General features: G+C 38.9%; 1 protein-coding gene across 1 annotated transcript; it reads left to right on the top strand.

The window, feature by feature from the left end:
- The first annotated feature begins 9,075 nt into the window (after positions 1 to 9,075).
- Positions 9,076 to 10,206, top strand: LOC119692746 (glycerophosphodiester phosphodiesterase GDPD6). Its single transcript, XM_038114247.2, has one exon. The coding sequence runs from the start codon at positions 9,088 to 9,090 to the stop codon at positions 10,189 to 10,191; it is 1,104 nt and encodes a 367-aa protein (XP_037970175.2). The 5' UTR covers positions 9,076 to 9,087; the 3' UTR covers positions 10,192 to 10,206.
- Positions 10,207 to 16,578: the final 6,372 nt, after the last annotated feature.

Below are 16,578 nucleotides of genomic sequence, written 5' to 3'. Positions count from 1 at the left end.
TGCAGGTTTCCTTCACTGTAAGTGTGATGGAATACATTTTAATTAAATTCAAAGAACACATTGGTACATGTCAGCGCCGGGATTCGAACTGCAGAACGCAGTTGCTCTTCTCATATTTGACTTAGGTATTTATCATCCTATGGTTCAAAGAAAATATTTTCAGAATTTTGCGTGTTCTTGTTCTGCTGCTTCTGCAGGTTCCTGATGAAGAAGTGGGACGGGAGCCTGCCGGGGAGGTGGAACAGGAACCGGGTCTGGTTCTCCCCTTTGTCACATTTGTTCTATATCTTCAGCAGTTTCAGCGGTATTCAAAATATTAAATAATTAGGTTAGGTAATGGAAAATGAAATAACAACTACTATGACAAGATTGACAAGCAAGATTCAGTGTTACTAGATTTAAATATTCAAAAAATATCGATTATAGTGAATCGAATAAAGAGAAAAAGAAAATGGTTTACTATGGATAAAAGTCTTCAAGACTTAAATATAATCATATTTTATAAACCAAATGTACTAGTTTTGGCACAAATAGTACCAGAACATGTAATTTATTGATAAATAAAATATCTTTTGTATTTAAGAATGTATCGATATTTCTATTCGATTACTTTTTTGCTCGGATTTGCTGGTTATATTCCGAGGTCTGGCACCACTATTGTTACGTTCCGTTCTCTATATGTTTGTTTTTACGTTCCATTATCCTTAGATTTAAATATTCTTCATTTATCATTTTTTCTTTTCCCCCGACTTCTAAAAATATTGTAATTACTGAAAATACCTTATCTACACTGTATTAATAAATGGTGAAAACATGGTTCTGAAACGCTCCAAAAAAAAGGCGGTACGCCCACTGCCGTTCTCCTTTAGTTTATATATACCTATTATCTTTTATACCGTCATTGGCTCTTGAATGACTGTATTAGTAGGTACATTCAGACTGATCGCTATATCCTCCTTAATATGCCTATCCTAATCAAGACGAGCGATACCCTGGAGCCTTATATACAGGCGTTCTTCAACCACGTCCTAATCCTCGGCAAGGAAGAGAAGAATCTACTGATTTTCTCCAAAGTGTACGAGCTTATCTATGAACTGAACCAGTGCTGCCCGAGCATCCTCATCCTAATCCTAATCCTAACTATATATATTATCAGGGGCGTATTTACCCTAGGGCTAAAAGGGCTACAGCCCGGGGCGGCAGGCGGCGAAGGGCGGCGCATGGGCGGCCGGCAGGCCGCCCTTGGACTTTAGGTTGGAGGATTTCAAAGTTCAGGACAATATTTTAGGATGTAAGCCTAGAACGGCCCTGAGCCATCTTTCCAAATGTTGATTTCATGTCTTAAGAAATATGATTTAAAGTATGAAACCCGCCTTCGTTCTTTTCTGAACCGGTGGAATAGTCTAATTTTTTCCGCCTTGGTAGGTATTTTCTTGAAGGAAATCTAAAGTTTTTTCTTTTGCCTAACTCAGTCGCCCGCCCTGCACAAGTTAATTTCTAAACGTTCTAAAATGTAATCGTCTATCCAGAAAAATCTTTTTTTTTCTTCGGATGATATCATTATGTATGCAAATCTATCACCACAATGTTCCTATACATACCTATGTAGGTCGGTAGGTACTCTACACTTCTTCTTCTTCCGTGTCAGTGAACATGCGAATTTTTAAATTTGTCCAGACCAAAACGAAGCAACTTTGATAGCATTCTGGTTAGCCTGGAGTAAGTCTTCCCGAGTGCAGGTGGAAGGGCACAGGGGGCAGGAGAGTACATGCTCCATAGTCAGAGGGGCGGTACCACAGTCGAATAGGTTGGTACCAACGGTATAGCCCCACTTGCAAAGATTGTCCTTGCAGCAGCCTATACCTCTGCTCGCAACCGATTTAGAGTCTTCCCAATGTGCCAGGGGAGACTGATAACGGGAGCAAGTTTTTCCTCAAGAGGTAAGAAAGGATCCTGGGGCTGCATTTCCTCCCAGAGTCTTAGCCTTGAGTTTTGTGGGTTTTCATCCGTTAAGGACACCTCACTATTTAGAAACGCTTTGCGGCTTTTAAGGCGGGAAAGTGCGGCAGTATGTGAGTGTATGTCTGGAGTCGCATTCTTGTTTGCCTTTTTCGCCGTATGCTAGGGGGTGCTATCCCAACCAGAGAGTAGACCTTGTAGATCGGTGTCGGTTTGAGGCATCCCGTTACTATACGAACTGTGTCGTTAAGAGTAAAATCGACTTCTCTAGCATGCTCTACCTTGCCCATATCATCATCATCATCAGCCAATAATAATCCACTGCTGGACATAGGCCTCTCCCAAGGAGTGCCACAACACTCGGTCCTCGGCCTTCCTCATCCAACCACTACCCGCCACCCGCCTAAGGTCGTCAGTCCAGCGGGCAGAAGGGCGTCCCATGCTGCGTTTGCCTGTCCGTGGTCTCCATTTGAGAACTCGTCTACCCCAACGGTTATCATTTCTTCGGCAGATATGACCAGCCCACTAGCACTTCAGCTTGCATATTTTGACAGCTATGTCGGTAACCTTAGTCCTCTGACGGATAACCTCATTTCTGATACGATCCATCAGGGAAACCCCAAGCATAGCTCTCTCCATAGCACGCTGAGCGACTTTAAATCGGTGGACCAGTCCTACCGTCAGTGTCCACGTCTCTGCACCATACGTCATCACTGGCAGGACGCACTGGTTGAAGACTTTTGTCTTCTGGCTCTGAGGAATGGGAATCTTGCCCATATGGGGCAGGCAAATTCGGCTGAGAAGCAGAGTGCTAAGCTGCTTGTTCGTAGAACTTGCGGAGAGGCGCCCCAGCCGGTAGACGTAAGCCGTCGCAGAAGGTTGTTTCGAGAGCTGACTTTCTTCTTGGTGTTTTGGCAGTGGGTTTTGTACGTGAGGGATCTATCCAGGGTCACTCGGAGGTATTTTGGTGACGACAGTGCTGGATTTTTTAAGTATGAAAGCCGGCCTTTGTTCTTTTTTGAACCGGTGGAATAGTATATTTTTTTCCGCATCTGTATTTTTTAAGGAAATCTAAAGAAAAAAAAAATGCCTGACTGAGTCGCCAAAGTTTATTTCTAAACTTTCTAAAAATTAAATGTAGGTACTCGTATATCCAGAAAAAATCTTTTTTTTTTGTTCGCAATCATTATCTATGTAAATCTATCAGCACAATGTTCTTATACATAATATGTAGGTCGATAGGTACTATATACACTGACTGCTCTTTTTGTTTTCTTTCATTCCTTGATGGGGCGGAAAACTACAGAAGCCCAGGGCGCGCAATCTTTAAATACGCCCCTGTATATTATGTATTTATATTATAAATGCGAAAGTAACTGTGTATGTCTGTCTGTCTGTCTGTTACTCTTTGACGCCAAAACTACTGAACGGATTTTAATGAATTTTGGTAAACATATGGTCTAGACCCTGAGAATGAACATAGGCTACACAAACGGGAAAACATTTTAAGGCGAAGCAAAGCTCGCGGGAACAGCTAAACTAATACTTATACTTATGGGTCATATTTTTATTTATCTAGATAAGGTACTTACCTACTTTGTAGGAAGACACAATACCTACATACTTACCTAATAAATAAATCTACTTACTTAACTTAGAATTTAGGTACCTACTTACTTAAAAGTGTTTGATTGCTAGTTGACCTATGCCCAATATTTTTATTTATCGCCTAACGTAGCAATAGTGATGTAACTAAGTAAGTACTTACTTACCTTTACGTTATAAACTTTAACTTTCTATGTATATTTGCGCATAAATGTTTTAAAGTACGATTAACTTTATAGAATTACATTAGCAATTTATAATCTTGACTGCGCTAAACTTCCATATTTGAGTTTTCAATAGACCCCTAGCTGGCTTTGCTTTCATAATTCTATCCTAACCTCACCTCTGATGGACTCACCAGTTGGCATCATAAGAGTACTTTATAATGGGATACAGCTTTCTATAACAGTTATATACTTATTTAGTAAAGTGGAGCGGTGGTAGCTTAGTTGGGTAAGCGCCTACTGTTTCTCACTCCAGAGGATGCGGGTTAGAATCCCGGCGCTGACATGTATCAATGAGTTCATAGGAATTTAAGTAATGTATACTTACGAGTACCATCGCTCTTATCGTGAGGAAAGCTGTATAGCCTAAGTGCATTATTGTACTCATTTAAAAACGGCGATACGGCTCCCGACTAACTCGTGAGAACAAATATAAGGACAGCAAAAAGTGGGTGTCGCTCGCGAGTCACCTCTGACTACCCCTCGGTGGATTACAGTCGTGAGTCAGTCGTCAGTGGTATAATATATACTAACTCGAACACTATAATATAACACCCCTTTTCTTGTATAGTTTCTGTCCTCCGAGGTAGTCTGGAAGAAATTACTCTTAGTAATAAGGCCGCCATTTGTACCGTCTATATTGTACATTTCCTTGTGTAATTTACATATGTTTGTGTGTGCAATAAAGAATTATCTATCTATCTATCTATCTATAAAGCTTCAACCGTTATGATTGCAGCCCCTGCTTACCTATCAAGGATCTAGGTAAGTATCTAAGTATTAAGTAAGTATAATCTTTTCCACACTGAATAGTTAAGTAGGCACTTACCAAGTACCGTACCACCACCCGACACATTTAAATACAGCGTCGTCACTCGCATTACAAACATCTGTCAGATTCATACAAGTTATGTCAGATTTGCGAGCGAGCGATGCTGCTTAAATGTTCGCTGGTGGTAACCCTACTGATTTCAAAGGTGGCTACTGGCATTGCATATTCGACTAGTCATTGACATTGCCCACATCGGGAGAAAAGTATCTACAAACTCGAAGCGATAGCGGAAAATAATATATTTTTTTTGGCAATGGCACGTAGAATAATGTCATCAGTGACAGGTAGAAATCTAAATTTTGCATGGAAGTAATAATACAACAGGAATGCGCACTCACCAAAATTATGCAAACAAAAATAGACCTAACGAATTCAACTTAAGATTTATATTTGAAGTGAAAGAGGCCGCGAGCCGATAGAGAGGGTTACCACAGAGCCCTTCCTCTCTTTCTAACAATTGCCAGGATTTAGTTGTGTAAACTTTAGTAGATTTTGTACAAAGAGAGCTATGCAAAAAAAATATTAAATTAACTCATAGACTACTGTATATCATATCATTTTCAAAAACAAAATTTATAATAAATCATTATAAACATGTAATTTTAATGAAATATTTGGTATTTGTATGAATAATAATTTCATAAAAAATATTGGTAGTTTTTCTAAATACTTTACGACAAGACCGACGTTGTCAAGATGACGGATGACGTTTTATACTGTTGTGAGAGACGTTATGGTTAGGGTGACCATTCATTCGTACTTTTGAATCACATTCCATTTATTAGGACCTGTTTCATTCAACATTTTGATTTATTTTATACCTAAGTATCATTAGGTATTATTGTGGCGGTTATCTTATAAGGCTGGTACAGAGTTATGAGCTGTTGATTTTTTTGGTGATAGATATGAGTATTATAAGATAATTTATCAACTTTAAAACTAGCGGAAGCACTTAGGCTGAGAAATCTTATGATTTTCATCAACTAGACTATGTAAACGGAAAATCCACAGAGTAAACACGTTTTAGGTATATAGTTGCGTTTAATGTTAACCTGTTTTGACACTTTCTTGTCAACACTATACCCAACTTAATTTTATTTACTTAAAATTATATTTTCCCAAGTTTCAGCTTTCCTTCCAATGAAGAAACATAGCAAAGGTGGTTCCAAGTAATTCCCACAAATTTTCATCATTTTAAACCCGATGATAAAACCCGATTCATCGAAAGTGTTTATTATCGTTACAGTCGAACTATAAAATGCATTCGTACCTACATTGCAATCGAATTATTCGAATATTTTATTTTATTTTTATTTTACTTTATTAGGGACAATAAACAGTTATACATTAAAGTGTAATACATTGTGTTAAATTTAAAAACTTACATAAATGTACAACCCACGACAATGTCCACAGGTTACAAAGAATCAATATTTATAAAAGAGGATACGCTATAAGAATATACTTAGGATAGCATTAAACATAAATCAGTAAATACAAAACCAAATAAACACACACTTACAAACAGTGTATAAAATAAAAATAAATCACTATTTATAAGCATAATGTGGATTTTGTGTAAACATCAGAACAAGAACAAGAAGAAAGAGAACAAGAAATCATTTACAAACACTGTTGATTAGAAATAAGTACACGAGTGCAATGGTTTTTAAAGCAGGATGATGAAAGGGCAAAAATATCCACGTCCACAAAAGTTCCATTATAGGTTTCAACCAGGCGATACAGGGGAGATCGTGAACCAGAAATGGTGCGATTGGTCCTCATGGCAAACAATCGTCGCACGCGCACAGCACGACGGTGAACGGTTCTTGGTACTAAGTAGCATAGACTGTTAGTTAACTGATTGCAATCAAATTTGTTGTGGCAGATTCCGTACAAAGTCATGGCTTCCAAAAGTTGGCGTCGGGACTGAAGAGAGAGAATTTTGTATTTTTCTAGTAACTGAGGATAACTGAGGGAGAATTTGAAAAATTTAAAGTGTACTGAACGAAGGAATTTACGCTGAACTCTTTCAATCATATTTATATATTTTTTGAAGTAAGGATTCCAAATGGGCACAGCGTATTCAAGTTGTGGTCTAATAATTGTTTTATAAAGATGTAGGTATGTTGAAGGTCGCTTAAAGTCTACAGCTGCTCTCATGACAAAACCATACATTTGGAAGGCCTTACTGACGATTTGTTCTATATGCTGGTCGAGTTTAAATTTAGAGTCAAGGGTAACACCCAGATCGCGCACCGTAGTAACTTCTCGCAAGGGGGCCTCACAGAGAGTGTAAGTGAAGCGAGTTATATTTTTATTTTTGGTAAATATTATTGTATTACACTTAGAAAGGCTAAGATGTAATTTATTTGTGATGCAATAATTAGAAAAGCGGTCGAGATCATCTTGAAACAGATTGCAGTCTGCAATGCTGTGAATTGTTTTATAAATTTTAAGGTCATCCGCATACAGTAAGAATTTCGTATTTAGGAAACATTTTTTTATATCATTTATAAAAATTACGAAGAGTAACGGCCCTAAGATAGAGCCCTGGGGAACTCCTGATGTTACTCGTACAGAATAATAGGTGACATTGAGACCATCGACAGTTATTCGCGACAAGATAGATTAGAAGTGATGTCTCATGAATTACCTAAAATTATGGTCACCAAAAATAGAAAGAGATGGAGGGCTCCGTGCTGACTATCTCTGTCGGCTCGTTTTTTTGGTGCAGTGCGCATTCCTGTTGTATTATTACTTCCATGAAATTTTGGCACTCAACACAACGGTTTCTTAAACTTCGTCACATTGGCTAAAAACTCGTTCTGTAATAATTAATCTGAAAATGTTACGTTGCGTATTCTTACATCACTAATTTCACTAAATATATCCCAAATCAGAGAGAAGTTTTGTTTTTGTACTGTGTGGGGGAAGACGTACAACCGATAGATAACTTTCATAACCACTCGAGGTAAGTGTTGAGTTGAGTTTGTATCCAACATTTTGTGATAATAGTGATATTATGATTACTGATAAGTAAGATTAGGTAAGTACTTACTACTTACCTATACCTAGTCAAATGCAAAATGTTTTTTGCGACTACCTACCTACCTGTGTGCATTATGCAGCCTTTTAGTTCTAACATTTTAATTTTGGTAAGTAGTTAACTACATACTTAAAGTAACTAACGTTTAATAAAAAAGATACCTACTTAATTATTTACTATCTTAGTTAAGTAACTACCTACTTACATTTTTTTATTTTTTTTCTAACCTACCGAATGCCGATATAGCCTTCTTGGGCGATGCGTGGAATAATGAGACGTTGCGATCCGCCTGTAAGAATTTACTTGCTGCATCATTCTTGTTGTCATAATAAATATCCTAGTTAGGTACTAGGTAGGTACTTATTAGGTAAACTTAATTATAAGTAAGTATAAGTATATAAATGATAGACCGATTAGACTGCCCTTTGTTCGTAAGGTTAGGTTAAGCAATAAGGCCGCCTTTTTGTACTGTTTTATTTTTAAGTTTTGTTTTTTGTAATTTTTATTCTTGGTGCAAATAAAGTGTTTTGTATTGTGTATTGTATTGTATTGTTAGGAGGTTTATTAATTAGGATCAAATTAATTAGGTCAGTTGTTAAGTATAAAATTGATTGTTTTGTTGGTCTACAAATAGAGTACCTACTACTACTTACTTAAATACCTACTTCATTGTGGAGAAGATTTCGTTTGCACGCTGACCGGCCAAGGAGAAGGATCTGCTGCATGAGGCATGCTCCAGAGCGGAAGTTAAGGCCACGGGACCTCAAGAAGCGTAGTCAAAACCGATCTTCGTGTTCAAATTCTATTGGTTATAATTTTTAAATCGGCAATGGATTTAGCATAGAACAATGTGGTCTATGAATTTTGGCGTAATCAGCTAATCAGCCTTAAATTAAAAATAATACTTAATCACCTAGTTAAGTGAAAATAAAAAAGTCCAAAATTTGGCTTCCTCTTGTAAAAATCAGACAGTGCTAAGAAGAAAACATGCTTTTTTATTTCTACTTTTATTTGCCAGGTTGTAGGTAGGTATGGTTTCATAACTTATTGGCAAGGGTGGCAGGATGGCCGCTTATTAATGAAACGAATAAGTATTACTATAAGTATTACTATTATTATACTATTATTATAAGTATTACAGGTCACAGCACATATTATAGTTAGGCGTAACGTAAACGAACGCCTTTCTTTTCTTCTGGCGCAAGCTCGCGAACGCCTGGTTTATAGAACAAAAGGAAGCCGATCCATTTACTTATAATAATTATGTGCTGTGAGCCTGTGACAATTGCGTTCCTTGGTGAAACCTATACAGGGGAACTCTGTAGGTGTAGGCTCTATTAAAGTTTTGATTACACTGGACCTGAATACCGGAGTAATGTCCAAACATTTTATTCATTGCAGACAGTTTGGTGATAACCATGGACATGTGCCCAAAAACACGGTGGCTGGTGGCGACCAGTGCACTATTCCTCGTCGCGGTTTGTCGGTCCGTGGATGCCACTGGCTGTCTGAAGCAGGACACTCCTCAGTTCTGCTCGCCCCTGATCATCGGTCACGGCGGCGCCAGCGGATACGTCCCAGAACACACCCTGGGCTCCTACGCGCTGGCAGTGACCCTCGGCGCGGACTACGTGGAGCCGGACCTGGTCATCACCCGCGACCACCAGCTCATCGCGCGCCACGAGAACGACATCTCCGCCACCACCGACGTGGCCGAGCGCGCCGAGTTCGCGCCGCGCCGCGCCACCAAGACCATCGACGGCAAGCAGGTCACGGGCTGGTTCACCGAGGACTTCACCCTCGACGAGATCAAGAGCCTGCGCGCGAGGGAGCGCATCCCCGAGACCCGCCCCGGCAACGCGCGCCTGGACGGGGCCTTCCAGGTGCCCACGCTGCAGGAGATCATCGACCTCGTGCAGAGCCTGCAAGTGAGCCAGCGCAGAGTCATTGGGGTGTACCCGGAGATCAAGCACAGCACGTACTTCAAGCGCCTGGGGCTGCCCATGGAGCAGCTCGTGGCGGACGTGCTGCACAAGAACGGCTACGTCGGCCCCGAGGCGGCGGTCTTCATACAGTCCTTCGAGATAGACAACTTGAAGGAGCTGAGGAACATGACGGAGCTGCGCCTGCTGCAGCTGCTGGACAGCCCAGAGATGCGTCCGGCCGACCAGGATCACGAAACTGGAATCACGTACGCGGAGATGGCAACCCGCAAAGGTCTGCAGGCGGTGGGGCAGTATGCTTCTGCCGTGGGGCCAGAAAAAAGCTACGTAATCCCTTTGGATGCGGAGGGGCGGCTGCTGTCTCCGACCAGCTTCGTGCGAGACGCCCACGACGCGGGGCTCAAGGTGCACCCCTACACATTCCGTCGGGAGGACATGTTTCTTCCACTGCAGTTCCGCAGCGGAGACGCCATGGGTGACATGGCCGGGGAGCTGCGAGCCTTCGTGGACGCCGGCGTCGACGGACTGTTCACGGACCAGCCCGACGTGGCGGCGCGGCTAAGAGGACCCTGCCTGTAGAGCTATGTTCACGTGTAGGTATATAGTTAGGTATAGGTACGCTATTGTAAGCATACAAATAAATACTTAGGTAGGTACTATATCTAACAACTAGCTCTCCGTCTTACTGTTTTGGGCACTGCCTACACACTTAAAAAATAACCAGGGTCTGCGGTGTTATACCTACTGTAGTTACAATAGTTCTGATATTGAAAATCAACACATTATTTGCAGCTCCGTTAAACCATCGCTGGACCTTTACTTAGGCCGATACATACACTGTTTAGTGCGAGTGTTAAGTAGACGTACATTTCTGGGCTTGTTGTATAGTATTTGCAAAACTTTTGAATCTGCCATACATACGTCTACTTAACACTCGCACAGAACAGTGTGTGAATTACATGGTATTCATCATCGCGAGACTCATAATATGGTATACTGGAAGGATAATGGATTGGACACTGGTCACCAGAAAAAAGGTTTGCCTCAAGACTTGTATCATGTGTGAACAGTGCTCACTTCTAAATGACTCGCTGTTTCTATAAAAGTGGCTAACTACTTAGTAATAAATAGTTGTTAGTGATACGACAATTTAAAAATAAATAAAACTAATAAACAACAACAAAAGTGGTTCAGAATGATTCCTTTGGTAAAGTCTCGACTTACTAACTACTCATCATCATCATCATCATCATCAGCCTATGTCAACCCACTGCAGGGTATAGGCCACCTCCATGTTATGCCAAGTCCCACGGTCCTGTGCTACACTCATCCAGTTAAGTAGTTAATATCAACACATTTTAGCAACACCCTGGTTAATGAAAGGGGTGGATAGAAGTAATATTTTAGATCACCATGCTACGGTTAATGGTACGGCTTCGCTGCCAGCTATAAAACTGTATCGTAAATTTGAGACCAACATCGTTAAACGAACTAAAAACCCGTTTATTGGTAATATTTAAACGGAAGTTGCACTATTCTTAGCAACTTTGCTAAGTACTTAAGGGGATCCCTAAAGCTAAAATGCTAAAGTCGGCTTGATATACTTGATTAGATTGGAAAAACGGTGGCTTCTATCACATTGATAAAAATATATTTTGTAGCAGAGGGTATACTGAACATGTTAGTTGCTTATAAATTGGTGCAGGATTATAATAAGTATGTTAAAAAAAATTGCAAACACACCATGTCTTTTGCCATTTTTTGACTTATTATGAAAAAACCCTCGAAATCAGAGGGCCCATTTTCATGGAATCTTATATGTATGTGTAGGTAATTAAATTCTTAACAAAGTTACCTTAAAGAGTTGGATTTAATGGACCAGAAGTCAACTTTTTTTGCAAAAAATCTAATAAATTCCGGTTTAAAAATGATGACACCGTGACAGATTTCAGATTTCTTCAGTCGTCGCCCTGGTGGCGGCCTGTTAGGAGCGATACCCACGCCATTTTATTTTTTATCAAATATTTCACAAAAACTGATTAAATCAACAAATTATGACTACAAGTATTATAATACATATGCATTTGCTATGGAAAGTTAATTTTCTAATCATTTTAGATGCAGAAAAGCCGAAAATTCTTAGAAAACATTTCGCCTTTTCGATTTGTTTACATTTTTTACTATAGAGTTACAGATGCATAGATAAAGGTAAACATTGCACATAATGACACTTATTAGATTCTCCGAATAAGAACTATACGGTCAATGCAGTATGCCAAAGCGCGAGCCTGTTTATATTCTGAGGGGTAATTTATTTTATTTTAACGGTTGTGTATGGTAGGTAAGCTACACAATATACAGGGTGTTGAAAAGTAAGTTCATAATTTGTTTTATTTGAAACCAAAAACCGTAGTTAATTAAAAATATATATATTTTAAGATGTGGTAGTCTGTACACTACAGGTTGTTAAAAATAAGTAAGTATTTTTAAAAATTGAAGATCTAAAATTTACATAATTTTTTAAATCTATTTAACAAGCTTTGCAAAAAAGCGGTTAAGTGCGACTGTATCTCGCCATGAAAAAAATGAAATGTTTACTGTAGCTATGAATTTTATGCGTTACAAGTGGAATAAAATACCGCATAATATTATGTACAACTATGTAAGAGCCTAGTTTTTAAAAAAAAACTCATAAGAAAATATTAAATACACAGGTTTTTTAACCCCTGAAGGAAATAGAGGGGTGTTATAAGTTTAAAGTAAGGGCTGAATTTTTTTTTTAAATTAGGGTGATAGGTAATGTATATTTTTAATGATTTTTTCAAATAGATAAATGTTATACCATTTTTAAATTGCCATAAAATTACCTATAGTTATAGTTATAGAAAAGGGCAGGGCTACCAGTGCCCATTCGCCACTGCAACCTAAAAGATCTATAAATTATGACTCCCCATGCCGAGTCTCACTCTACAGGCCCAGGTCTTTTATAAACCTGATATTACCTATACAGGATGTTGCAAAAAGGGTATACTGTGCCGAAAGGGTTTGACTCAGGGGTTATTCTGAACAACTTTTGTTCTCCAAGTTTTGGAAATTCTCGAAAAATAAATTCGGTCTCTATAGTAAAAAATCACGTGATCGAATAAGTTTCTATGTAAAAGGTTTTGTTACGTGAATTTTCAAAATTGTAGAAGAAAAGTGGATCAGAATGGCACCTAAATCCACTTTTGGCTAAGCTTTATACCCTTTTTTCAATACCTTGTATAAAATATCGTCAGCGTCACCTTAGATCGTAATCATCGTAACTCCTCGTGACCAAATTTTAGAGGAGACAAAAATACTGTTTTATTTGTAGTTCTAGTTGGCATACTACCCACCTAAAGTTTTTTTTAACTAGCCTAAAAATGATTTGTTTAGACAGTCTATCTTCCTGTTCAACCGCAGCCTGAGTGCCAGTGACTCAATGACTGAAAGGAGGCCATTAGTGCTCCTAAATAAATAAAGCAGGCCTGTAGATTATCTTTCAGTGTACCGACACATCTGATTGCTGTAAGAGCCTGATAAGCTCTTCGAACGAGTCATACCTCTGTGGTGGTACGGTTTCGACCTTTCGGACTGTCAGTTTGGCATCCGAAATGCGGATTCGGATAGTGGGTACAATACTTTGCGTTCGTTCACTGTCGGAGCAGGATAAGAACCACGGGCGAGTTGTTGCGCTGGCTGTTTGCTTAAAAATAGTAACCGCGTTCAACTCTATCCCCTAGAGGGCGAACCTTTAGGGCGGCTCTTGTATACCATCACTTGTCTTCTTATCTGCAGAAAATTGACAGAGGTCATACGTGTCTAACAAGTACATTAAGGATGCGAAAAGAGAGGGTTTGTTTTCACTGAAGAAGTTCAGTTGCGGAGTTCCACAGCGGTAGGTCTTGGACCCCTCTGCTGTGGAACTTGGCATACAACGCGGTCCTGCAAATCAAGCTCGCAAACGGCGTTAGCACAGTGCATTTTTCTAATGTCACACAGGTCGTGAGGTAGGCTGAGAGCCTCCTTCGGGGATGACATCCCAATGATTCATTACGAAAAAATTGCTGCAGCTGTGCTCGCCATGCAGTGCATGGGCTACTTCCGAATCTGGGGGGCTGTTGCAAAGGAGTCCGTTGCCTCTATACGGTACGGGTTCCGTGCGATCTATGATCCTTCCGGGAGCACCTGTCTTGTCAAGTCGAAGAGAATGGCTCGTATTCGACGCAACCTGCAGTACTGGTGGGATTGGTTGGAGGACAGGACAGCAGGAAGCTGCAGCAGCCGTCATGCTGTGATTCGACGCATAGATGCAAAAAAAAATTGAAAGTAACTTCATGTTAATAAAATATTAGATCTTAATTTAACAACATAACATTACAAAAAAAAATTAACATTGTTGAGTATGTTATTGTAATTTACTAAAGTAGTAATAAAAACAAAGGCTTATTGCATAGTTTTCGTTCACGTTCGCCTACATCGCACGTTGTATATGAGAATAAAGGGTATAATTACTAAGTTTTCTTGTTTAAAAATCACGGTTTGGGGTTTAGAGGAAAACAAATGGTAAAATGCGGAATACAGTTTTTTTTTCGAATAAAGAGGAAAACATGTGAATTCAAAAAACGTTTCTATTGACACCAAAGAGTACTTTTCGCCGAGAAAAGTGGAGTTACAATGTTTGCGATCTAAAGTGATGATAGAACTAGAACTTGTTTTTTCAGTTCACCTGCTGTTGAGTGAAATCGTAATTAGGTAAATGACTCCTTGACATGAAAATAACTTTTTTTTTATAATCGTTATAACAAAACCGTTTTTTTTAATACAGCAATATTTGTAGGTGTACTTACAGTGAGCAAAAGAGCGCAGCAAGGTGTAAATTTTTTGGTTTTTAAGAAACAAAAATATTATTTTTATCATATCCCAAATACACATAAGTACTTAAAAAAAAAAATACACACTCTCGCCTTGTACTAATGTACGGTGGCCTGCGCCTAAAAGTATACAGGCGGAGTTTTTAAAATAGCGATCTCAAGCTCACATGCTGCTCAAGCAGATCCACATAAACACCACTGCTACACACATCACACACAACACGTCCCCGGATTTTTAACAGATGTAGCTGGTCCCTTCATCATCAGGGATCGCTATTTTAAAAACTCCGCCTGTATACTTTTAGGCGCAGGCCACCGTACTCCCTTGCGGGGGTACTTACATGTTATTATTTTTCTGGTGACCTCCCCATATCCCTTTGCCAGCTACGTAACCTTTTGTGACACCCTGTATATGCAGAGTTCTGCAAACTACTGTTCTGCTTTTGAAACACCAAAAAAAAACAGGTCGTCTAACTAAAAGGTCACGTGACCAAAAAAAAATTTATATGAAGAAGCGTTTTTTTCATGAATATAAAAAATTACGTAGGATAAAAGTTTTTCAGAGTGACGCCTGAGTAACGCCCTTTCGGCTAACTATACTTTTTTTATTACACGGGGGCAGAGTTTAATACAACACCCTGAACTATTAAACTCTGATAATATTTTCGCGATTTTTTTACATTCTGATTTCATTTCCTGGCTTAGAAATAACATCAATAACATGCTGCACACGTAGGTTTCGGCATAGTATTAAACCCTTTTTGCAACAACCTGTATAAATATCGGCACGGGTACGACTTTATATATAATTAATTATTAAATATTAAAAATACTTTCAAATAAAAATAAATATTTTCGTATCACAAAACAATATTACTTACTTAGTATATTTTTAACAAAGTGGCATGTCTTCACTTTTATGTTTTCGAGTACTATGTTAAAATTTCATGTCATTGTCCGTAGAACGCCCCGCATACCTCAACCCCCCCTCACTAGATTTGACAGATTCTGATTTTCTTCCAGCTTTAGTGACAGCCTTAAGAAGTATCTACCAGCACCGTAGATAGGGGAGACCGGGGACAAAAGTAACAGTTTGTACCTTCTGTCTGATCTCTGGTTATTAATAACATTTACGATAAAATAAATATAGTCATATAAAACTTTCGTCTTTAGTCTACAAATATCCATTATTACTTTACTTAATGCATCTCAAATTTTAGCAATTGTGAAGCCTCAAAAAAAAAAGGGAAATCGTTACTTTCGACCCCATGGTCAGGACGAAAGTAACAAGGCATGGGTCGAAAGTAACAACCCATAAATTCTGCCCAATGTTATAAATACGATTCAAAAGAAAGAACAGAAAAAACAATCAAATTATTTAGTTAAGAAAACTTCTTAAAAAACTATCAAAACTAAAAAAATCTTATGACTTATTGACAAAACTAAAAAAAACTTCTTAATATAAACTGTAAATGAGATCCATCATTTAAACCGACTAGCTGATAAGAAGTTGTTTTATTTGTGCCATAATATACAATATTATGACACAAATATCTAATAAAAACAACAAAAACTAAAAATTTACAATGTGACACGGCAAACTTACGAAAGTAACACGTTACTTTTGTCCTGCCGCGAGCTGTTACTTTTGTACCCATCCCCATTTTTGAAATATCAGGCGACATAACTTTAAAACAGCACATGTTATTCGAAAACCATTTATGACATGCTACAGACAATCTTATAATGAATCAATGAAAAAATAGTCATATGGTTCTTGGCATCTTAATTCTACGTAAACACTAAATGAATTAACACCAAAAAACTTACTTTTGGTGTGTAAAATCACGAAATGCTCACTAAAACAACCTTGAACCGCGGCACGGGCGCGGAAAATGATATCAAGCACGGGGGGCATCGCATGCTGTCAACCAGCGGTCGCTTGGAACGTTAAGGCTATTGGGGAAGTCCACAGAGTCTTTGTTACTTTCTACCCGCTGTTACTTTTGTCCCCGGTCTCCCCTACCTACCTACATTCATCGCTATAAGCAAACCAGAGTGAAGTCTGGTT

The sequence above is a fragment of the Plutella xylostella genome, chromosome 18, assembly GCF_932276165.1.
Source record: "Plutella xylostella chromosome 18, ilPluXylo3.1, whole genome shotgun sequence".
NCBI lineage: Eukaryota > Metazoa > Arthropoda > Insecta > Lepidoptera > Plutellidae > Plutella > Plutella xylostella.
This window is presented reverse-complemented; position numbering and strand designations above follow the sequence as displayed.